Here is a 25455-nt window from a genome sequence, read left to right on the forward strand (position 1 = left end):
ATTCCTGAATGAGACTTGGAATTTGAAGAGCGCTGTATCAGGACTTGTGCTATAAGCACTTTCTTATTTGACTTTTACTCGACCTTCAAGAGAATTTTTCTCCTTTTATCTAACCCTAAAAGAAAGAAAACAAGACTTGGGGTTCCTCCCTTTTCCCTCCTCCCTGCAGCTTCCTATGCATGCAAAGAAGCATACAACAACTTTTCTCTCTATTAGGGGAAATTCAACGCCTAGTGGGCAAATCTCTAGGTTACAGGCTTCTGAGCAGACAGGCAGGAGGAGATTGGACTCCGCAGACACTGTTTCTTTGTAGTCCCAGGTCTCTGCTGCTGGTGATTAAATGGTCTCTTTCCAGGATGGGAGGTACATGAATCCATTTTAAGTGTCTTTTAGTATCAGCTCTCTGGTTAATAACAATTGCCATTAATATAAAGAGATAATTTGTTATTTATTTATTTTAAGAGATGGGGTCTTACTCTGTTACCTAGGCTGGAGTGCAGTGGCACCATCATGGCTCACTGCAGCCTTGAACTCCTGGGCTCAAGTGAGCCACCTACGTCAGCCTCCTGAGTAGCTGGGACTACAAGGCACATGCCACCATGCCTGGCTAATTTTTTTTTTTTTTTTTTTTTTTTTGGAGATGGAGTCTCACTCTGTTGCCCAGGCTAGAGTGCAGTGGCGTGATCTCAGCTCCCTGCAACCTCTGTCTCCCAGGTTCAAGCAATTCTCTTGCCTCAGCCTCCTGAGTAGCTGGGACTACAGATGCACACCGCCATGCCCAACTAATTTTTTGTATTTTAGTAGAGACGGGGTTTCACTGTGTTGCCCAGGCTGGTCTGAAACTCCTGAGCTCAGGCAATCCACCCGCCTTGGCCTCCCAAAGTGCTAGGATTACAAGGGTGAGCCACCGCGCCCAGCCAATTTTTTACTTTTCTGTAGAGCCAAGGTCTCTCTATGTTGCTTAGGCTGGTTTCAAACTCCTGGGCTCAAGTGATCCTCCTGCCTCAGACTCCCACAGCACTGGGATTATAGGCGTAGGCTACTGCGCCCAGCCAAGAGATCATTTAAATAGGAAGAGGATTAGAGAGTATTTAGGTGCCTATTGAAGTGTTTTGTTTTGTTTTTGAGATGGAGTCTCACTCTGTAGCCCAGGCTGGAGTGCAGTGGTGTGACCTCGGCTCACTGCAACCTCCACCTCCTGGGTTCAAGAGATTCTCCTGCCTCCGTCTTCAGAGTAGCTGGGACTACAGGCGCACACTACCACGCCCAGCTAATTTTTGTATTTTTAGTAGAGACAGGCTTTCACCATGTTGGCCAGGCTGGTTTCTAACTCCTGACTTCAGGTGATCTGCCCACCTCGGCCTCCCCAAAGTGTTGGGATTATAGGCGTGAGCCTGAGCCACTGTGCCCGACCTGTTGCAGTATTTTGATCTCATTGTCCTTTTTATTCCTCCAATGACCTTCCCTTCATATCATCAGCCCTAGCTTTGGGAGTTTAAGGATGAGGGCACCCAAATGGGTCACCCAAGGAGACCCAGCCAACTGGGGCCTGAGACAGGATTTGAAGACAGATTTTTCCAAGCCAAAAGCTGGTATGCCTACCCCTACTCCCAGTGCCAGGTCACCAGTCAGAGCTGCAAGCCAGACTGCCTCGAAACTGCACAAGATTGCTGCCTGAAGAATGTCCCCTTGGATGAGGTCCCCGCCTATGGAGAAATTACACAGAATGATTACAAAATGGTACAAATTACTATAGACTCCTGCACCAGACTGGAACTCAGCAGGCCCAGCCTTGCCCAGGCCCAGCCCTGGGTGTGACCTCAAAGGGCTGGGAAAGAACTTGGGCCTTCTCCAGTTATTCTCTCGCCCTTGGCCAGGATGCCAGCTCTTATGCAGGAGCACTCAGGTGAACACCTCGGGCTTCTCAAGGTGTGTTATGCAGGAATGCGGGATGAGGGAGTGGACCCAACCCCTGGCCTGCCTTCCTCTCCATCTTGTGGTCACCAGCTCCCCCTCTTCTTCCCTGGAAGTTCCCAGCCAGGCCAGCAGCCCACTCTCTCCCAGCTTCTAAAGGCAGCACATCACGCCTCTGTCCTGCTGTACATGCCTGCAGGGAAAAACAAACACAGGCAATGCCCTGGCAAGACCTCCATTGAGGTCTGCTGTGCTGTATAAGGATAGGTGGCTATCCCTTGGGTTGGGGTCTTTGTCACTGCTTGTGGGGATTTCTGGGAATGATGCAGCTGTGCTGGGTGTTTGACGTAAGAACCATGGTCTCACCAACTTTGTGCCTTGTCAACCTTGTCCTGTCTGACCCTCTGGCTGCACTGAATCACAGGTGGCTCTGCCACCACTTTCCCAAGTGTCCACAGATAAGCAGGGGTGTAACGAGCAGCACTCACTCACCAGCTTTGCAGATGTTTAGACAGCCCCTCTCCCTGCTTGCAGGAATTCTGCACAGGTACAGGGATGTGTTAGAGGCTGGGATCTTGTAAGTGGTTCTGGCGAAACTTCAGTTAGTAGCACCAGTTTTTTGTGTTTTTGTTTTTGGGTTTTGTTTGTTTGTTTTGTTTTGAGACAGAGTCTGGCTCTGTCACCCAGGCTGGAGTGCAGTGGCTCAATCTCGGCTCACTGCAACCTCTGCCTCCCGGGTTCAAGCGATTCTCCTGCCTCAGCCTCCCAAGTAGCTGGGATTATAGGTACATGCCACCATGCTCGCGAATTTTTGTATTTTTAGTAGAGATGGGGTTTTATCATGTTGGCGAGGCTGGTTTCAAATTCCTGACCTCAAGTGAACCGCCCACCTCAGCCTCCGGAAGTGCGGGGATTACAATCGTGAGCCACCACACTGGGCCTGTAGCACCAACTGCTATTGGCTTTGTCATGGGAAAGCTGACATTAAAACTGGCCTCCTTTGTTGGGCGACAAGTTATTTCTGTCCTCAAAGAAGGAAATTTTGAAGAAGCAAGTGTAAGGGATGAGATCGAAAGTCTGTGAGAATTAGAAACAAACAAATAAATAACACAACAACACAAACAAATAAATCAACAACTTCAAAAAACACCCAAAATCCCTTCAGTGGGACAAAATCCAACCCTCACAGGGGAGGAAGTGTTTTGTGATGCTAACTGCTGCTGGCGGAGAGCCCAGTGGGTATATACACATGATTCTGAGAGGCAGGACCGGCCCTGGAACACTAAACTCTGATCCATTTGTGAGATTAAATCCCTCTGCTCTGGGACAAGTGAGTGAGGACTGAATGGAAGGGGAGGGAAAAGCTGGTGGGGGGTGGGGCTGGGGGGGATGCCGGCGACCTAAAAAAAACCCACCACATCCAGCAGGGAAGGGTCCACAGCAATCCAGCCAAGTGCAATCTCTGTGCTTGTCCACCCTTGTGCCTTGGGGTCATGGCACCTTCCTCTGCACTAAAGATAGGTGGCATAGCATGATTGGTGACTTGGCATGGGAGTGCTGCTGAGTGACAGCCACAGACCATTAGTTTCTTGTGTGTGGCCAGATGTAGAGAAGGAATCAAGGAGGAAACTTGGAGGTCTGGAGATCCAGCCAACAGCATCGGCAAGAGCGGTACCCAGACAAAAACAGCCTGGCTGAAGGGAATCAACTGATGCCCATTCTGATGAGAATCAAGGCCATTTGGGGTTTTTAATGTTCAAATCAATATGATGGTTGTGAAGGTAACCAAAGTGTGGAGAGGGAAATGTACCCGGTGACAGGGCTTCCTGCTGGGGTGGGAGTCCTCTCTCTGAGGTTTGCCAGAGGCTGTGGCCAGCCCTCCCTCACAAGGCCCTCTGCTTCTGATAGGTGTGTGGCTCTCCTGTTTGGGGCCACAGCCATGGTCCAGAATGAGGCAGGGCCTAGTCCCAGGGTGGTGGGGCTTCAGCAGATGTGCCCAAACTCCCCTTAACCCCTTCCTTGCTTCTACCTTTTTAGTCCCTTCACTCCTTCCATTTTCATACACACCACCCTTTCTTTTTCTTGTTTTCCTAAAATTTTGTTTACAAAGTACTTTAAGCATACAGAAAATCACACACCATATTAAAATACCCATCACTCAGCGCTGTCAAATGTCATCGTTTTGCCATTTCATTTTAAGAAATAAAATCTTGCCAGGCACGGTGGCGCCTATCTGCAGTCCCAGAGCTTTGGGAGACCAAGGTGGGAGGATTGCTTGAGGCCAGGAGTTCAAGACCAGCCTGCGCAACATACCTGTGAACACTTTCATCCATTTCTCCTGTCTGGAGGTAACCACTATCCTGGATTAGGATTATAACCCCATACATATTGGGATAGCCTTTGTGTCTATGTGTGTATCTATAAACACACAGTACAGTTTTGCTTGCTTTTAAAATTTTAATAATATAACATGTAACAGTATTTTATTTTTAAAGAAACTTTTTGTAGAGACAATCTCACTATGTTGTCCAGGCTGGTCTCCAACTCCTGGCCTCAAGCAATTCTCCCACTTTGGCCTCCCAAAATGCTGAGATTACAGGCTTGAGCTACCACATCTGGCCTAATAATATATTTTAAAACCTAACATAGACAAAATAGTATTCCTTCAACATGTTATCAATATAAACATTATATGGATACATTTTTATTTGTTAATTTGTTATGTCATAGTTGGACATATTTTGGGGTATACAGGTGATATTTTGATATGCAATATGTAATGATCAAATCAGGGTAACTGGGATATCCATCCATGTATCTTTTTCTTTGTGTTGGGAACGTTTGCATGGTTTTAAACTTCACATGCTGAATGCAATGCTTCTCGGTCTGCCTTTTTTTTTTTTGCTTTCAAAAAAAGCCTTTTGGGCTTTTATGTTTATACATGTGTTCATACATACAGTCCTGGTTCATTAATTTTTAACTGCCATGTAGCATTTTATACCTCAATTAATGTATCCATTCTCCTATTAATGGACCCTTAGGTGTTCTCACAAATAATGGTGCAACAAATATTCTTGCAAAGGTATCTTTGGGCCCACGTGCAAGTTTAGTCTCTAAAGTACACATATAGGTTTGTGCATCTTTAACCCTACAAGATGTTGCCAAATTGCTTTCCAAAGTAGCTCTGGGGGTAATATTCCTCCAGCAGTGTAAGAGGTGCCATGGTTTGAATGTCCCCTCTAAAACTCATGTTGAAATTTAATTGCCATTGTAACGGTATTAAAAGGTGAGACCTATAACAGATCATTAGGTAATGAGGGCTCTGCCCTCGCAAATGAATTAATGCCATTATCTTGGTAGTGGGTTAGTTTTCAAAGACGTGGTTTCCTGACAAGAAGAATGAGCTTGGCCAATTTCCTCTCCCTGTCTCCACTCACTTCTGCCTTCCGCCACGGGATGACCCTTACCAGATGCCAGAGTCATGCTCTCGGACTTTCCAGCTTCCAGAATCACGAGCCAAATAAATTTCTGTTCTTAATAAATTAGCCAGTCTGTAGTATTCTGTTATAGCAACAGGAAACAGAGAAAGACAAGGGGGATCCTGTTTTCCCACATCCTAGAGTATTTGGCGTTGTCAGACTTTTTTAAAAAACTTTGCCCCAGAGATATGTATAAAATAGGATCTCCTAATCATTTTCTCTCTCAAGGCCCCAGTGCTTCTGGAAGCTCCCCCTCTGGTCATTACTGCAGTCACAGACACCGAGGAGATGGATCAAGCATGAAGGGCTTGGCTGGCTTCCCTTCTTCTGACCTCTAAGTCCTGGGAGTGTCCAGAGCTATCTGCTGGGCCCCCTTCTCCATCGACCTCTCTCCTTAGATAATCTCCCCCTGCCACAGTGCTTTAAAATGCCAGCCACACATGCCAGTGACTTCCACACGTAGAAAAATCTCCATCCAGAGTGTCAGAAGCTACTTCACAGATTTATTTGATGGCTGATAAGCAACTGAAATAAAATTTAATCTGCCCAAAGTTCAACGCAGTTTCCCCCTCAAGTCTAATTCCTCCCCATTGCTCCCATCTCAGTCAAGGGCAATGCCATTTACTAATTGCTCAAACCAAACACTTCGGAGCCATCCTTGATTATTCTCTTTCTACCAGCCCCACATTCAATCCATCAAATTATATCAATTTCTATGTCAAATTGTTCCTAAATTCCCCTATTCTTTCTAGTTCCACCGCTACCACCTCGGTCCAAGCTACATCATCTCTTGCCTAGCCCACTGTAGTTGCTCCTAATTGGTCTTCCTGTTTCTCGTCTCGCCCTTTCTGACCACCTCAGTGCCAAGGTGATCGGTTTAGAGCATAAAACAGATGTAAAATGCCTTTCTCCTACTTAAGGCCTTCCAGTGGTTCTTATCACAGAAGACTCAAGGTGGTGAATACTATGATCTACAAAGTTGGCAAGATCTGATCCCTGCCTGCTTCTCCTCCTGCACACCTTCCTGGCCTCCAGAACTTTCTCTCCATGTGGAGGGCTCTTCCTTTGATCTTTTCATGGCATTCTTGTCATTCAAGGCTCTATCACTTAAAAAAGACTTGCCCTGACCAACCCGCCCTGATCTGTTTGGCCCCTTCGTTGCTCCCACAGCATTAGCTTCACCTGTCTTCACTCTGGAACTGCTCAGTGCTTGGTTCTGGTGTCTTTCTGCCCCACTAGAATCTCATCTCCATGAGAACTGAGATCTTCTCAGCTCCACTCCCCATTTGTAGTGCCTGGCATGAAGCGGGAGCCCATAAAATTTTGTCGAAATAATGAGTGAATAGATGGGGTCACATTTTAGAACAAGCTTTAAGCGCAAATGAAGTTTCCCTCCTGGAGTCTGGGTGGGATGAAAGCTACTTGAGACAAGACAACATTTCTCTTTAGTGAGAACAGTGCTCAAACTTCTTAGCCTCAGGACCCCTTGATGCTCTTTAAAATTATTATTATTGTTGTAATTTTTTTGAGATGGAGCCTCACTCTGTCGCCTAGGCTGGAGTGCAGTGGCATGATCTTGGCTCACTGCAACCTCCATCTCCTGGGTTCAAGTGATTCTCCTGCCTCAGCTTCCGGAGTAGCTGGGACTACAGGCACGCACCACCACACCCGGTTAATTTGTTTCTATTTATGTACAGATGGGGTTTTACCATGCTGGCCAGGCTGGTCTTGAACTCCTGACCTCAAGTGATCTGCCTGCCTCGGCCTCCCAAAGTGCTGGGATTACAGGCACGAGCCACTATGCCCAGCCAATGCGCTTAAAAATTATTGAGGATCCCAAAGAACTTATGTTTGTATGGATCATATCAATAAATAGTTGCTATATTAGAAATTAAAATGAAGAAATTTAATAACGCTTATTTTAAAACAATAATGGACCTATTACCTGTTAATGCAAATAACGTTTGTATGGAAAATTACTATGTTTCAAAAAATAGTGAGCAGAGTGGCACCCTTGAGAACAGCCGCTCTACACTTACAGTGCCTAGTACGCGCCAGGAAAGACTCTGTTGAATGAGTGAATAGGAGGGTGAAAGATTTTAGACCAGCCTGAAGGGTCAGATGCAGGTGCATGGATAGGTGGGGATCTGAGATGGGGCCGCCTTTTCCCCTAGATGGCCCTGGGGCCCACTCTCCTCCTCCCCACTCACCCACCCCAGCCTCACTCAGTCCTTTCTCTTCCCTTTCCCCAACAATCTTCTCTCCACAGCAGTGCAAAGCATAGAACAAGAAATCATTTTGATGTCTTCAGAAATCAATATGTAAGCTGGATATATCTTTTAAATAAGCTCATTTCTACAACAAAATAATGATTGTATGAATTTCAATCCTTCAAAGGGGGTTCCTTTGGGGGGTTTCCCTTGCCAAATGAATATTGAGGCCTGGTTTTGCCAGGATGTATTTATTCCTGTCTATATTCATGTTGAGAAAGCTAACTGGGTGTTATATTATCTTCCTTATTACAATACTGAAACCTAACAAACTGGGTGTCATATTCTTTTCCTTATTACAATACCGAAACCTAAGTTCTTCCGCTTTCTACGGAGAAGCTGCCTCCTCCCCCTTTATTTTTTCCTCTGGCTAGAGGAAATTCACAGAGTCAAGATTTAAAAAAAAAAAAAAAAAAGAAATAGAAAAAGATGGTCATCTCTGTTCCTATTGAAGAGCCTGAGTTCCCCGGGCGCTGTGGGCATGCCACGCCTCTCCACTTCCTGACGTCATACTATTTTTGTCTTTGAATAGCTCATTGACACAATTGCCTCGGAGATCGGAGAACTGAAACAGGAGATGGTGCGGACAGATGTCAGCCTGGAAAATGGCCTGGAACCCGCTGAAACCCACAGGTGACCAGAGACACGGTTAGGTGATGGGTGCGAGAAAGGCATCGAGTGAACCCTGGCACTGCCAAGGGCTGACTTGCATTCACTCCTCAGAAGTCCAGGAGCTGGGAGTGTGATAGCAGCTCTAGATGAAATCCTCTGTAGGAGGTGGGAGTGGCCTAGGAACTAGTTCTCTGCTTGCTTATTTTAATCACTTTGAAGGCACTTGAACTTTATACTCTCTCGATTCCTCCTGGCACCAGAACCCGGAAACCTAAAATTGTCTGTGCCATATCCACCTACTCCCAGTGATGGAAACAGTAACGCAGCGAGATCCAGCGTGTGCAAAGTAGAATTCAGTGTAGCCGTGTGAGTCTCCAGAAGGCTTACAGGGGAGCAGCTAAAGAGGATGGACTCATTTTGCATTCTCAGGTCAGAAAAAAACCCCAGCAGTCTGCAAAAAACCATTAACCTGAAAAGCCGTGCAGTGATTGGAAACTGGATGTGGTTGTAAATTCGATACAAAGGGAAGACGGCGTGCTGTGCTGTTGAAGGCGATACCTGTGCACATACGCACACTGTCTGAATAGGAGGCAAGGGACTGGTCTGTACCTGGAGAGAGGGGTGCAAAGGTCGGGGGGTGGTGGGAAGTTGAAGGTGACCTCTTCCAACTTTGATGCTAACAAGATAACAATATAATGGCTATATAACGACACAGACACTTCGTGCCTTAGAGGCCAGATTTATTAACAGCTTCCCCTTTCTCCCAGAAAGTGGGGCTGAGCCTGCCTGGAGCAGTGTGAGGCTGAGATTTATGGAGTGGGTTTTGCCTGCAAGTCTTGCAACAGGCAGGCCAGCCAGATGGTTCTGGTTGTCCAGGCAAGTTTCAAACCAGCCCGACTAGTTCCGCCATACGCTAACCCTGACGGGAGAGAGCACCATCCCAGGGAGGCACTTGCAGCTGGAAGGTGGTACTTTGACACTCGATGTCTCTGGGGGAACAGCACTCACCCTTAATTCTCTGTGCCTTCCCTTTCCTTTCCTTCTCTACAAAACGATGGGGGTGAACCAGATGGTCCCCCTGCTCCTTGCAGCACACCCAGCATTCTATGATTGTTCTTGACTTCAATGTGAAAGTCTTATTTTTTCCCCATAAACTAGACAAATGCACAATGATTTTCAGGTAATGACTCTCTGCCTCTCCTCCAGAGTAGTTTCAAACATTGTGGAACATTAGCCAGGGAATTTCTCTTTATCTTGTGACTTGTTGAGCTAAAATTTAATTGGGAGTCTAGGCTGATAACAACAGAAAAGAGAGTTTTGGTAGCACTGATTTCTCTCATAGCCAGGAAAGGCGGCTCTGTGAGATCAACCCCAAGCTCCACAGATGACAGACACCAGACACAGAGCAGCGGAAACCTTTCCCCTGCGTATAAGCACGGCGGATTTTGGGGGTGTGAGAAGGACGTTCTGAACATGTGAGGGGCCATCAAGATCTTGTTTTCTGACTCCAGTGGGTATTAGAGTGAGAGCTGGGTGGTTGCTTAATCTTTAACATTTCCTTCCATCTTTTCCTTTTCAGATGTAAGAATAACTGTAAGCCGCCACAATAGCCTTTTTTCCCAGATGAATGTCACTTTGAATGCTATGTTGCTTAATTCATGAATTTATAAATTTGCAGAGACATTTTACTTGGCTTTTTTTTTTTTAACGGAAAAGAAAGAGGAAAAAGCAAGATGAGTTGTCTTTATTTAACAATATAGGTCATGTTGGCCATATGGCAACACTGTTCATATTAAACTACTGTTCTAAGTCGCTTGTAGCGACTAACTTATGGAATCTTTCTAGCACTTCTAGGAGGGAAAGCTCTTTCGGGCCTGCATTTGACTGAGGTGGAAACTGTGTGCTGTGGGGAAAAAGCTACACAGTTTTGGCTTCTGTGCTGGAGTGTCTTGCTGATTTTTTAGAAGTAGTGAGTTTGCTTTTAATTTCTCCATTTTGTCCAATGGAGCTGTCAGGAGGGCCAGCCAGTTCAGTTGTTTCCAAGATCAAGGAAAAGCATAGCTGTGGCCACAATTCAGCCTGGCACAGAGCAGCAGCCAAAGCGGAGAGGAGGGAAGAGGAAAGCAGACCAGTAGGTAGCAGAGTTGCTTTCAGCAAAACCCCTGGAGAAAGAAGTAGCGAGCACCCCCGGGCCCCTGGCTCTGCACGTCTGACAGCTGCAGGAAATGCACCACAGTCAGCTTCCTCTGCAGCTTGGTATTCTGTTGAGTGTGAATTGGGATAGGGAGTCGCCTATCCCTCCACTGCTACCACAAAATGTCTATGGTTGCTTAGTTGATGGAATACCAGATTAAGCACCAAGCTAGTCCCCTAGGTTAGGAATCACTATTACTCTAGCTGTGTTAGTGTTTGGTTGCTCTTTTGTGCTTAATATTGAGATAACCTTGATCTTTAACTTTTTCTTGTGCCATGGACTCCTTCTCTGAATAATCTTTTAAATGCATAAAATAAGATATATAGGATGTCATGGGAAAAACAATTATAGTGAAGTCCAGTGATCAGAATGTTTCAGTGTGTGTTTCAGCGTGTGCTTCCATGGCATAGGTGCTTCTGTTTTACACGTGACAGATAGGCATAAATGACACAATCTCTGTAACAGCTGTGACGACGGTGAAACCTCTGTGGTTTCTGTTGGTGACAAAATCACAGGTCGTGATAATACTACTGTGGTTTGTTGCCTACAATCAAAATGGAAGGAAGTTCATTCAGAATGAGGCTAGGGAAAGTGAAGATGTCTGTTTTCGGCCCGGTGGCCAGTGCCCACCTCCCGTCCTGTCTCCTGTCAGCGTTGTCTGCCATGGTCCATCTGCCCTCCTTTTTGGGACACTTGCTTGGCTTGGTTTCTGGGACCCACACCTCCCTGGGATCCTCTTAGCTGTCCTGTTGCTGCCCCCAGTGCCCTGGCTGGTTCTTCTTTATCTCCCTGAGATCACACTTTGAGCCTGGAGAACCCAGAGATCACACTTTGAGCCTCTCCTTTTCTTTTGTTTGTTTGTTTTTTGTTTGTTTGTTTTGAGACAGAGTCTCACTCTGTTACCCAGGCTGGAGTGCAGTGGCACAATCACGACTCACTGCAGCCTTGACTTCCTGGGCTCAAGTGATCTTCCCGCCTCAGCCTCCCAAGTAGTTGGGACCACAGGTGCCCGCCACCACACCTAGCTAATTTTTTTTTAATTTTTGGTAGAGATTGGGGTCTCTCTGTGTTGCCCAGGTGGGTCTCAGACCCCTAGGCTCAAGGGATCCTCCCACCTCAGCCTCCCAAAGTGCTGGGATTATAGGTGTGAGCCACTGCACCCAGCTGAGCCACTCCTTTTCACTCTTCACACCTCTCCTTTTCTCTCTCCCACTAACTTTGTACAAGGTACTTTAAAAAATATCTGTACCTCAGTGTTCCCCTCATTAAAATGGGAATAATAACAGAGTTACCTCACAGCGCTGTTGGGAAGATTAAGTGAGTTAATAGCTGTCAAGGACTCAGCACAGTGCCTGACACGTGGTAATAGCCCACTATATATAGTTTTAAAAGGCGGTCTGTGGAGTAATTTCCTCGGTTATCCCACCCAGTCTTGTGGCTCTGATGCCATCTATACATTGGTTATTCCCAACTTATACTCCCTTGGCCGATCCTCTCTTTGAGTCCAGAGGTTGGTAACCAACTGCCCACTCAGGAAGTGTTCCTTCATAGGTTCATTCCTTCCTGGGTCTTCCCCGTCCCAGTCACCACGCTTCCAGCTTCTTGGGCCTTGCACTTATCCATGGTGCCTCTATTCCTCTCATAACTGCCCTCCTCCCATCCATCTCCAAATCCAGGCAGCTCTACCTTTTGTTTTTCTTTGAGACAGAATCTCGCTCTGTTGTCCAGAGCTGGAGTGCAGTGGTGACATGACCTCAGCCTCCTGCAACCTCTGCCTCCCAGGTTCAAGCAATTCTTGTGCCTCAGCCTCCCAACATAGCTGGGATTACAGGCATGTGCCAAAATGCCTGGCTAATTTTTGTAATTTTAGTAGAGATGGGGTTTCACCATGTTGGCCAGTCTGATCTCAAATTCCTGGCCTCAAGTGATCCACCTGTCTCAGCCTCCCAAAGTGCTGGGATTACAGGCGTGAGCCACCGTGCTTGGCCTCTACCTTTAAATAGATCCAGGATGGAACCACTTCTCACCAGCACCACTGCGGTAGCCCCTGCCTGGTGCCTCTGCTTCTACCAGTTCCACTTTCTCCAAGCTATTAGCCCAGCAGCATGGTGAACCTTTTAGTTCACCTAAGTCCAAGACACATCCCTCCTTTGCTCAAAGCCTTTTGATAATTTTGCATCTAAAACCAAAATTATTACCATGGCCTTCAAGACGCTACAAGATGTGATACCCCAGCACCCCCCTCCTCTGCCATCTCTTCTCTGGCATTCTCTCCCCATCACTCAGCTGCAGTCCCACTGACTCCCTTGCCAATGTGGCCCCTGCCTCCTGGCCTTTGTACTTGCTGTTCCTTCTGCCTGGCACATCCTTCCCCCAGGAAGCCTTCACCCTTGAGCCCTCCTTTTCTTCTACCTCCTTACCTGGCTTTATGTTTCTTCATAGAACTTGTACACACAGGACATATACTCACTTGCTTCCTGTCCATTCTTTCTTTTTTTTTTTTTCTTGGAAACAGACTTTCACTCTATCGCCCAGGCTGGAGTGCAATAGTGGTGTGATATTGGCTCACTGCAACCTCCGCCTCATGGGTTCAAGCAATTCTTATGCCTCCAGCCTCCTGAGGAGCTGGGATTACAGGCACACGCCACCACACCCGGCTAATTTTTTGTATTTTAGTGGAGACATTTCATCATGTTGCCCAGGCTGGTCTTTAACTCCTGAGCTCAGGCAATCTGCCCGCCTCAACCTCCCAAAGAGTTAGGATCACAAGCGTGTGCCACCACACCTGGCCTATCTGTGCATTTTCTGCCTCCTACCACTAGAAGGTAAGCTCTGTGAGACCAGGGGCTGGGTCTGTCCTTCACCCTGGGATTGCAGTGCCAGGGACAGTATCTGGCATAGAGCACACACTCCCAAGTATCTGTTGAATGGATAAAGGAAAGGTGCCAAACCCCTTAGTGATTTTAAAGTATTCTTGCCTCAGAGACCTCTTGCAGGGGGCCACCAACTGGTGCATAAAAAAATAAAAAGTTGGAAATGTGTGACAGGCCCAAGGCTTCCTCCCTAACAAAGAAATAGGGCAGAGGCCCTTCCCCCAGTCGCCAGTTGTGCCTCCTCCACCAGTTCTACTATGAGCTATTTTAATCTTTGGCCAATAGAGTAGGAGCTGATTAAATCTCCCTCCATGCCTCTGCTGATCTACCAAATAGAAGCCCATAAGCCAGGGGCGAGACTGAGGGCTTCTTGCTCCTGGTTCTCTGCTCTCTCTCAGTGTGGTTTCCTGCTTCCTTTCTTCCACTGCATCCCTCCAAAGACTGGAGAGTATGGGAACATAAAGGCATTGCACTCCCCTCCCGCTCCCACATGATTCCACAGTCCATTTTCATTTGGAGGAAGCAGGCCTCTTTTGGGTAGGCTCACCAGGCCTGAGGTAGGTTCCACCCTCATCATCACTTGAACCCATCCCCTCTAGGCTGAGACAAGTCTCTAAAGATCACTTTATCCTCAGGCGGAACAGAGGGATCCCCAGAACAACCTCCTGAGCTATTGTCTGGGCCCAGGCTGCCTGTGCAGGATCCCTGGGATCCTGGCTAGAGCAGGTCAATGAGAACTGTAGCTCATCCCTTCCTCCGCTCTCCTGTAGCTGTCACTCCTGCTGCCACCTCGCTGGTGTCCTCTAGCCCAAGTGGATCGCTGTGAGATGCCTGCAGTCCCGTGTCTTCACTCCTCCTGCCCCACCACAGAAGCACACATGACACAGGAAATTCAACAATTCCTTGGCCAGCTCTTCTCAATGCTACAGTGTAGCAGTTGGTCATCACCTTTGGCCTCTTCTGGGAAGCTCTGAGCTTCCCAGTGGCTATGTGACAGCATTGACATTATAACCACAGGAAACCCAGAAGCCTCCTCCCTTGTACAATTGTTCACTTCTTCACTTGTCCAGAGGTGAGAACTGAAGATGAGAAGGGAAGAATGGTGGCCACAGCCTGGGGAAAAGATGCCCAGAGTTCCACTTCCTTAAGTCTCAAGAGGGACAGTTGTGACCACATTAGCAACTCTGTGGCTGTTTGAACCAGACCCATCTTCACTTAGTGCTGCTTTTTAAATAATTTTCCACTGAAGTAAAACATAACTCAGCAAAATTGCACAAATGAGTATCCAGCTAGATGAATGTCCACAGAGTAAACACATCACACATCGATGGCTTTGCTCACAAACCTGTTACCACTACAGGGCAGGCCATGTAGCAGCAACAGGTTTATGGTGAGACATTTTCTGGCTATGTCACTGAGGATTCTCTACTATGATTACTTTGATCAATTTACCCCCAATCTCCTAGAATATTTCCATATTTCGACTCAACCAGGAGTGTCCTGAACATGATTTCAATGAATTCTATGAGGGTTGACCAACTGTTTGCTACACTATTACCAATGTAGCAACAACTAAACTCAAATTAAAGAAAATATTTAAGCCGGGCAGGGTGACTCACATCTGTAACCCCAGCACTTTGGGAGGCTGAGGTGGATGGATCACGAGGTCAGGAGTTCGAGACCAGCTTGGCCAACATGGTGAAACCCCCTCTCTACTAAAAACACAAAAATTAGCCAGGCGTGGTGGCTCGTGCCTATAATCCCAGCTGCTCAGGATGAGGCAAGAGAATTGCTTGAACCTGAAAGACGGAGGTTGCCGTGAGCCAAGATCGAGCCACTGCACTCCAGCATGGGTGACAGAGTGAGACTCTATCTCAAAAAAAAAAGAAAAAGAAAATATTTATTCAGTGTATCATATTTACCAAAATACCAAGAGAGTGGAGTCTGAAGATTTACACAACCTAAGGAGAGAAAAAATTGTAAACAAGTGAGTATCATGTAACGAAATGGGACATAATAGAATATGTCAGATGAACAGAGCAGGACAGCAGATGTCCCGAGAACCTCAGGTGGGAAGCAGGTAACTCTGGGTCAGAGGTACATCAATTTCGCTAATGAATAAGAAGTGTAGGATAAAAAATGCCCTAAAGAGCTGTTCAGTCTATCTTGACTGGTGATATCTGTTATCTTCGGGAAGTTTTTTAAAAGAAACATTTAAGATTTCTTTTTTTGATAGCCAAAAGTAAAACATACACGTGGTAGAAAAAGCACAATGCAGAAAATAAAAATAAACAACACCCTGACCCCGACCCCACCTCCACTCCAAGATAGAATCATTTTTGATTGTTTGTTGGGTTGGCTGATTTAATTCTTTGCTTTGATATGTATCCTTCTGATGTTTTTGCATTACAATCCATTTAAATGGAAGATCATGCATGATTTTTCACTGACTTACAAGGTGTTTTTGATCATCCTAGAAATGCAGTTTCCTAGAAATTGATTCTGTTTTTGTTGACAGGTAGCAGCTTCCAATGTAGTGGCTAGCTTATCTGTTTACAGTAAACCTTGGCCACACAATGTCACCAGCAGCATACTCCAGAATTGGAGCTATTTTGTGCTCTGTAGGCTTTGCATTGCTGCTATATTGGCAATTGGTTCTGCCATAAAATATCTGCTTAGTTAGAATTCATCTGCTAGGAAATAACACCAGTGTAACCCAAAGCGATTAAATACTAGAAACTACCAATCCATGGAACACTTGCCTTTCCGTGAAGCAGGGTGCATGCCCAGGGCTTGAAGGGCATCGGGACCAAGGCTGGAGCCTGCCTGGCTCCTTCTTCTGCCTGTTTTCAGCTCCAAGGGCAACCAGGACAACAGGTTCTTTGTTCCTCTTATTTTTACAGGAACGAATGAAAGCCTCTGCCAGCATTCGCTCCGTATCTGGCCTTCTCATCTCTAGCTGGAGAGTCAACGAGAGGAAGTTCCTGAGCAAAACAGCCACCACTTTTTCTTACCTCCTGAAATGGCAGCATCTCCCCGGAGGCAGACATGCACTTTTGTTCCCATTTCTGTGTCCTCTTCTGCTGGGCCTCAGTTGATAGAACTTAAAAATTACCAAAGGCCCTAAAGGTTTTTCAGAATAGTCCTCCTGTGACATGCTCTTACAAATCTTTTTTGAGGAAGTTGGGGCTCCACCCTCAAAAAGCAGCAGCCCTTCGCCATGGAGGAATAAAATCCGTAACCCCAAATATGCTAGTGATTCTTTTTCCTTTTAGAGTTTAATAGGACAAAAAAAGGCCTTGAGGAATTAAGTATGAACTTGCTTGCTCTAGGGAAACTGCCTAAGTCGGAAAACTGGACCTAGGACAAGTTTTATCAATTTCTAGCATTTTGATCTCAAATAAGGAGATAAACTGGATGGCCTCTGATAGCCCTTAAAACTTGGTTAAATATGCAGGGGTCCTTCTAAGACAATCCATTTCCCCAGGCGTCTGCCCACCACTCTTCCCACGCTGGGTGGTGGGTAAAAGTTTTCTTCTGCTCACCTGGCAATTTCCATGCTGTCAACTGTGTTAGCCAGGCCAGGGTCCTGCCGTGTCCAGAATAATGGATTGGGATTTCCCTTCTTCTCCAGACTAATAGAATAGTACAGAGACATGTTTAATTCCATTTCTATATATATATATATTTTTTTTTTTTTTAACCTGTAACTAGACTGAAGTTCTGAACTTCAAAATTCTAAAGAAATATTTTTATGTCTGAAGGTGTTAAGAAATCACTGGACATCAACCTCTAGGTATTTTTGAAGTTGAAGTTTTTCTGGGAATTTTTTGTTTGCTCTGTGTGTGCGTATGTGTTTAACACAAATTGGAATTTGTCCTGTGCCAGAGATTTTTAGTTGATAGATATCTTCAGTACGGGCCGTTATTTTCTGTCTCTCTGCAAAAGGGGCCTCTGGTACTAATATTTTTCCACAAGTTGTTCATCCCAGACCCACCAACTCTCTTCTCCCAGCCCTGCTAAGTCCTGGCTTCATCTCCCACCTATCCAGGTATCTTGGCCACAGCTTGGCATTTGAGGTGTATATTTGTGTTCCTTTTGATACATGGTCAAGGATCTACTGCCCCAAGAGCAGGACCATGGTGGGCACAAGACTCTGACTTCTGTCTCATCCTTGATTCATAAGACGACCCTGCATTGGCCTCTTGTAGCTAGAAGCCTGGGCCCTCCGGCGGTGCCACATCCCAGGGTGTATCTTTCTTGCCATTGCAGCTGGTTAAGACAACAGCCTGGAAAAAGGTTTTAGTCTGGCACGCAGCTGAAGGGAGGCTCCTGGAGAAGCATGATATACATGGAAATTTTAACACAAAAATATCAAGAGAAGGGGCTTTTTTTTTTTTTCTTTTTCCAACTGAAAGTTGAGGATGGCAATACCAGAGTCCAGGTTGAGCCCAGACACTAATGGTAGATGGAAAACTCTCCTGCTTCCAGGACCTGCTGGAAGCCGGCCTCTAGAAGCTTTGGGGTTTTGCTTTCTTCCAGGTCACATGAAATGCTGCCAACACAAGCTCCAGAGTTGTGTTTATACCACAGGATTTGTCAGTCCTAGAATGGAAACACATTGCCTTGCTTTCTTTTTGTGACTATCCAAAAATTAGGAGACGGTAAGAAGTCATCCTGGAAACTCCCATGGAACGGAACCTTTACTCATAGTTTCAAAGACATTCCAGGCACTTAGAATCAGAAGTTCTTTTCAGGTTCTGTTTATTTGTTTTGCTAACAGATTCCTTTTTTCAGCAAGAATCCATTTTTAGACACAGGGAAACTGAGGTTAAACGGTGCGTGGTAATGGGTGCAGGCCTCACAGTGATGAAGGGGCAGTGCTGAGACTCTGATTCAAGTCTGACTTGCAGTCCTCTTTCCACCTAACCGCTGAAGATTAGGAGGCTGAGGGAGACTAGAATCAGGGTTGATTCCACTGAAACTATGACATGCCTTACCAAAAATAGCATCGTGATTTTAGTGCACTCACATGGGCAGGAGGTGGGTGGCTTTGATTCCAGATAAATTGATGACTGAATGCAAAAGCCCCTGAAGCTGTGTGCGTGGGGTTCCCACTGGGGTTTCTTCAGACCTCATGCACTGCGCCTGCCTTCATCCAAGAGCACTTTCCTGCCAGGTCTGTCTACCCTCTACTTTCTCCTGCACTCAGCAGGCCACTTTTGTTGGAATCCTAAATCTCATTCTCTGTGCTGGAATAAAGCATTCTGTATTTGGAGACCTTGGATGGTCTCCAATGGCTGGTATTGGTGGGAGTAGAATTATTGTAATTCTACACTAAAGCTCATCATTGACTTTTCTTTTTATCTTTCTTATCATTTTTTTTTTTCGCTATGTAGACTGCAGGAACATCATTGACTTTTACAACCAAAGCCACTCAAAGCCCACTCCTTGCTAGCTGACTTGAGCTTAGAAGGGGTGTCCATGGGAGAAATTCATGAGCAATAAGGAAGGATTTGTTTTTCTGGAAGGATTGGAGCTGCCTCCTTTTCTTGCCCGGGAGATGGCCAAAGGGCAGGTGGTTTTTGGTAGCTGTGGTGATTTTTGCCGCCCATTTCCTGATAAGCACAGAAACAAGAACCCTTTGTCTCCTGAGGCTGGAGCTGAGCAGCGGATTCTATTTGTTAGGGGGCCTCAGAAAGAAACTGCCCAGTGCCCCTAAGAATATTTCTCCCTGCCACAAAGCTCCTCCTCTTCCGTAAACCTTGCTGTCTGCAGATCACCTCCTTCTCAGGCCCCTGGTCATGCCTAAAGCAGACCTTTTATTAATTCCTGCACAGGGCTAGGCCTGAATATGGGCTGGGGATGAGGCCAGGCTAGTAACAGAGAGAAGTCTGACCAGAGTGGAATGGGGTAGATGCCCTGGAGGTGTGGGTCAGTAAGGAAGGAATGTGGTGGGCCACAGATGACTTGCAGCTGAAGGAGATAAGGGATGAGGATTTGAACCCAGTTTGACAGGTAGGTAGGTAGGAGCCAGATATGGCAGGAGACATTCCAAGTAGCTTGAACTCAGTAAGGAGGAAGCTGAGCAACGGCATGTAGATGCATCTACAGGATGATCTTCCCAGGCCGGTGCCGGGGCTCACACCTGGAATCCCAGCACCACTTTGAGAGGCCAAAGTGGACGGATTGATTGAGGCCAGGAGTTCGAGACCAGCCTGGCTAAGATGGCGAAACCCCGTCTCTACTAAAAATGCAAATATTAGTCTGGCATGGTGGCACATGCCTAGCTACTCGGGAGGTTGAGGCACAAGAATTGCATGAACCTGGGAGGCAGAGGTTGCAGTAAGCTGAGATTGTGTCACCACTGCACTCCAGCCCTGGGTGATGGAGCCAGATTCTATCTCAAAAAAAAAAAAAGGGGGGGGAAAGCAAATTCAGCTGGGTGCGGTGGCTCACACCTGTAATCCCAGCACTTTGGGAGACCAAGGTGGGTGGATCACCTGACGTCAGGAGTTCGAGACCAGCCTGGCCAACATGGCAAAACTCTGTCTCTATAAAAATACAAAAATTAGCTGGAAGTGGTGGCGCACGCCTGAAGTCCCAGCTACTCAGGAGGCTGAGGCAGGAGAATTGCTTGAACCCAGGAGGTGGAGTTTGCAGTGAGCCGAGATCGTACCACTGTACTCCAGCCTGGGTGTCAGACTGTCTTAAAAAAAAAAAATAGCAAATTCAGTATCTTTACCATAATTGGGAAACACACTGACTACATATAACCATTAAAATAAGTAATGGCCATTAAAATTAAAACCATGCCTCCATGGATTACCTTGATGTATCCATCACTCTTTGGGAAATATTGTCAGTTTCTAACAACATTGAGATATTACAAAATATCAAAATTGGGCTAGGCGTGGTGGCTTGTGCCTGTAGCCCCAGCTACTCAGGAAGCTGAGGCTGAGGCAGGAGGATCGCTTAAGGCCAGGAGTTTGAGACCAGCCTGGGAAACACAGCAAGACCCCATCTCTAAAAAAGTATTTTTTAAAATTAAAAATTTAAATATCAAAATTAATCTACACTTTCCCACCATTAGAGCTTTATTTTGTTTTTGAGTTTTCCACTTAGTAGCAAAACTACAGTTCTTTATGTTTGGGAGACAAACAATGTAATGAATCTTAAACCATAATTTAGTCAGAGGCAAAAGTAACATGAAACCTGAGTTCTGCTTTTGTTGTTGTTGTTTTTGTTTTATTGATAAGAACTTATCACATGATAATTAGCCCATTGTCTTCATTCTGTAATCACTTATTAAACACTTACCATGTAAACAATGAGAAACTTTATTTTCATAAAAGTCTAGGAGATTCCCGGAAACCTTCAGGGAACGAGCTCTCAGGCTTCAAGAAAAGCCAGGATTTTTCGTAAAGACTGTTTTCAGGGAGTGCCTGGCCAGAAAGGTGAGACTTGCAAGGAGAGACATGGGCGGAGCCTGCCGCTCACTCCTTCAAATCCCAGGTCTGGGGCAGTCCTTGTAGATTCCATCAGGATTGGCCTGGGAAAGCCGGCAAAGCAAGCAGGTGTCGCCCTTCCAAGAGGAGAGTTCTCCATACCTTGTGGAGCCTGACGTGGGATAGAAAGTCGTGTCTAGGGCCAGGGCTTGGGGAACTGAGATAAAAGCCGAAAGCCAAGCTGCTTTTGAGAAACTGTGATAATTCTTCCTCCAACTAACTGCTGACCCAGTCATCCCAGTGTCTCCAGATGACCCACGTAAGTAGAAGCAAAACGGTACCTTGATAAAACACAAGGGTAGACCACAAATGGTTCCATCTCCAAGGCAGATGTGATAGTGACTGTGCTGAGACACAGCTGCTCGCACAGACACATGGAAGGGAGCCAGAGAACTATGGAACTTCCCCTAGGAAAGCATCACTTGACTTAGGGGCCACAACCACCTTATTTATCTCCATAGGGGACTTGCCATTCATTCTATGAGGGGTTTTCAGATATTGTTAATTAACTAAACCATTCCCTTTTTAGCTGAATTATGATCCAACAGTCCGCTGTAGACTGGAAAAAATATATACATATATATATATATATTTGGAGATGCAGTATCCCTCTGTCTCCCAGGCTGGAGTGCAGTGGTGTGATCTCGGCTCACTGCAACCTCCGCCTCCCAGGTTCAAGCCATTCTCATGCCTCAGCCTCCCAAGTAGCTAGGACTACAGAAGTGCGCCACCATACCCAGCTAATTTTTGTACTTTTAGTAAAGACGGGGTTTCACCATGTTGGCCAGCTGGTGGAAAAATCAGTACATTTTAAATATTTGTTTGAAATCACTTTTGTTCTTAAAAAAACAGGCATATCTTATCATAGATGATATTAAATTGTTCATTTAAAAACTCTAATTTCTCAGGAGCACTCCCCAAGGCAACTTGGAAGTATGCCCCAGACAAAAGTGATTGTCTTGAATGATTTTAATTTTAATTTTATTTATTTATTTATTGAGACAAGGTCTCAGTCTGTTCCCCAGGCTGGAGTGTAGTGGCATGATCCAGCTCACTGCATCCTCGACCTCCTAGGCTCAAGCAATCCACCTCTTCTGACTCCCAAAATGCTGGGATTATAGGTACAGGCCACTGCACTAGGCTGTAATTTTATTTAAAAGAAAAAAAATCTAGGCTGTACGCTGTGGCTCACGCCTGTAATCCCAGCACTTTGGGAGGCCAAGGCGGGTGGATCGCCTGAGGTCAGGAGTTTGAGACCAGCCTGGCCAACATGGTGAAACCTCGTCTCTACTAAAAAAAAATACAAAAATTAGCTGGGCGTGGTGGCGTCTGCCTGTAATCCTAGCTACTTAGGAGGCTGAGGCAGGAGAATCGCTTGAGCCTGGGAGGAGGGTTGCAGTAAGCCAAGATCGCACCATTGCACTCCAGCCTGGGTGACAGAGCCAGACTCCGTCTTAAAATAAATAAATAAATAAATAAATATCTAATTGCTCTGCTTAGTGAAGGTGTGGTTTTACACACATAGAGGAGGTTTAGGGGGCTTCTTGTTTCACTTGTTTATCCTCATGTCCTGCCACTGAGGGCAGAGCCACACAGAGCACAGCACACCTGCCTAATGGATGTGCACTATCCTGGGTTGACAGAGCAAGAATTTGGCATTTTGCCTAGAACTTTCTTTTTGCTATTTAACAGCCAAACTAGGATTCTTATATCTAGAAAGTTGTTGACTTTATTTACTCTGTTAGTACTTTTTGCCACAGAAATGACCTTGCATCAAATTTCTGTGTATTTTTGCCTTATTAATTGTCTCTCATTTGCAAGGTCAAAGTGTACATTTCACATGTATGGTTGGGGATGGAGCCTGGGGGAGCAGGTGATGTAGGGGGAGGTGCAAGGGAGGCTTCATAGGACCCTTTGTCTAGAACCTGGTCGCTAGGACTGGTCATTAGGGGCTGCACTGGTAGACTGTACTATCTTCTGGAGTTCTGAATTTGGAATTCTGAATTAGGACAAGAAAAGGCATGCATCTTTTGGAAGCTCTGCTCTGTGTCAGTGGTTTCTCTGAGGTGAATCTGATTCTGGCAATGTTAGTAAAACTAACCCTCGTCTGCCTGGTTGTCCTACTCAGAACGAGGTTACTGCAATCACTTATTCTTCCACCTGCTCAGGCGACTAACGCTGGGCCAGTGGAAAGGCCTCTTTCATCCTACACTCCAAAGAACCTTAATCTGGTTGTCATGAGAGCAAGACAGGTGCTGGAGAGCCTGCCCTTCCAAAGTGGGTGGAATATCCACCCATCTGCTTCACAGCCATGGGGCCCAGGTTTGGTTGGAATTGGGATGGGTGGAGGCTGTGACTTTTGGGTGAGTGTTTGTTCTCTGCCCCTAGAGGCACCTTACACTTTGCGGGGCATTCTATAATTTGCCCATTGTATTCACATGTGGGTCTCACTGTATCTGTACCTGAGTTTTATCTCCCCATGATAGCAACCCTAGACACCTAGACATAGTGGGAATGGCTGCACAAATACATGAGTTTTATAGTTATAAAAACTCAGTGAGATGGTGGGTATTATTACTTCTTCTCCAACCTATTATTTTGAGAAATTTCAAACATTATGGAAAAGTTGCAAAGATAGCACTGTTCACTTAATTCACTAAGTGCTGAAATTTTGCTACGTTTTCTTTTTCTTCCTATTTTTTTTCTTTTTAGGGGGAGCTCATCATTTGACACTTTCTTTCTTTTTTTGACACTTTCAAACATGTTTACACTTTGCCCTTAAATTTTTCAGTAGGCGTGTCCTAAGAATAAGAGCATTTTTCGTTTGTAGGCATAATAAAATTATCACGCCTAGGAAATTCTCCTTTTTATTTTATTTTATTATTTTTGAGACAAGGTCTTGCTCTGTTACCCAGGCTGGAGTGCAATGGCATGGTCTTGGCTCACTGCAACCTTCACCTCTCGGGTTCAAACAGTTCTCCTGCCTTAGCCTCCTGAGTAGCTATAGCTGGGACTATAGGCACACGCCACTGTGCCCAGCTAACTTTTTTTTTTTTTTTTTGAGACAGAATCTAACTCTGTCACCCAGCCTGAACTGCAGTGGTGCCATCTCAGCTCACTGCAACCTCCACCTCCCAAGCTCAAGCAATCCTCCCGCCTCAGCCTCTTGAGTAGCCGGGACCAGAGGAACGCTCCATCATGCCTGGCTAATTCTTTTCTGTATATTTTGTAGAGACCAGGTTTTGCCATGTTGCCCGGGCTGGCCTCAAATTCCTGAGGTCAAGCGGTCCGTACACCTTGGCCTCCCAAAGTGCTGGGATTACAGGTGAAACTGTCCTTTATAGATCTTTTTATACTGATGCCATATATGAGTTCCAGGCTATGCACTCTATGTAGTTATCACATCTCTTTATTCACCTCGAACCTGTATTAATCCTACAGCCTGTTAAAATTCATAATATTGACATTTTTGAAGTTTTGGCCATTGGTTTTGCCATCACTGAAATTTGGATTTTTCTGATTGTTTTCTCCTGTATACATTCAGGTGAGTCATATTTGGGGGCAGGAAAGACAGCTGGGTGACATGGTACCTTCTCAGAGCCTCACATCGGGGGCACTTGATGTCAGGGCAGCTCATTTTTGGAGGAGTTAACACAGATCACTTGGTTAAGGTGGCATCTACCAGTTTCTTCCATTGCCAGGGTACCTTTTCATTTTCACAAGTCATTAAGTGATCTGTGAGGTGATATTTTAAGACTATGACTATCCTATTTCCTAAGTCTTTTGCCTTCTGATTTTAGCATCCACTCACAATTTTTGCTTGCATTGATTACTACCTGGTGGTGAAGGTATTGTTATTTACTATTTTCAGATCAAAAGGACGAGGCTCAGAAAGGGACCTGAGCAAGGTCTCACATGCCCGGCTGAGCTAGGAGAGGAACCTCATGCTTCCTGCCCTGAGCTTGGCTCTGTGGCCATTCCACTATGACCATGTTTTTGTTGGAATCTCCTGGATTGTATCACAGTGTTTTACCTTTTATGAACCTCTGTTCACTGCCTTCCCTCCTGTTTGCATGCAGACACCTTTCTTGGAAATCACTAGTTTCTATTAATCTCATCAAGTTCTGTCATAGGTTGAGTTCCCTGGAAGGAGATCCTGATTCGGGGCTTCTTGTGCAAGTGATTCAGGAGCAGCCTGGCAAGGAGTGAGGGATCCAGGATGGGACAGAGAGGAGGCAAGGCAAAGATGTGGGCTCTGCCTGGTCCCACAGGGAGCTCAGCAGCGTGAATAGCCCCCCAGAGTTGTCGCAACTCAAGGCTAGAAGGCCACTCTTCTCCATCTCACATATGTAGAAAGTACATATCAGTATGTCATTGGCAGTGAGTCTGCTCTCAGGGAGAGGATGTAGCTTCCTGGGCATTTCCAGGAGAAGACGGGCAGCTGTGAGCTTTCCACAGCCAACACTCGCAGCAGATGGGGCATGGGTGCCTGCCCTAGAGGAGGAGCTCTAGGTGGAGCACCAGTAGCATCCCCTACATGTTCAATGTTATTGCATTAGTTTTTTCCTGAAGATTGTTCTTGATAAAAGCCAATTTGTCCTGTAA

At 45.9% G+C, this 25455-nt stretch overlaps 1 protein-coding gene across 9 annotated transcripts in view; it reads left to right on the forward strand.

Annotated features, from left to right (window-relative positions):
* RIN2 (Ras and Rab interactor 2) overlaps positions 1 to 25455 on the forward strand; it is a 249868-nt gene that overhangs the window by 174340 nt on the left and 50073 nt on the right. For 6 of the 9 annotated variants that reach the window (XM_063659449.1, XM_063659451.1, XM_063659452.1 and 3 more), the window contains one exon: positions 8196 to 8296. The exons of 2 other annotated variants lie outside the window; for them this stretch is intronic. In XM_063659449.1, the coding sequence (XP_063515519.1) occupies positions 8196 to 8296 (101 nt within the window). Of the gene's footprint in view, positions 1 to 8195; positions 8297 to 8335; positions 8705 to 25455 lie in introns of those variants that run through there. One more of the 9 variants, XM_054466957.2, reaches the window with a different exon arrangement.

The sequence above is a fragment of the Pongo pygmaeus genome, chromosome 21, assembly GCF_028885625.2.
Source record: "Pongo pygmaeus isolate AG05252 chromosome 21, NHGRI_mPonPyg2-v2.0_pri, whole genome shotgun sequence".
Classification (NCBI taxonomy): domain Eukaryota; kingdom Metazoa; phylum Chordata; class Mammalia; order Primates; family Hominidae; genus Pongo; species Pongo pygmaeus.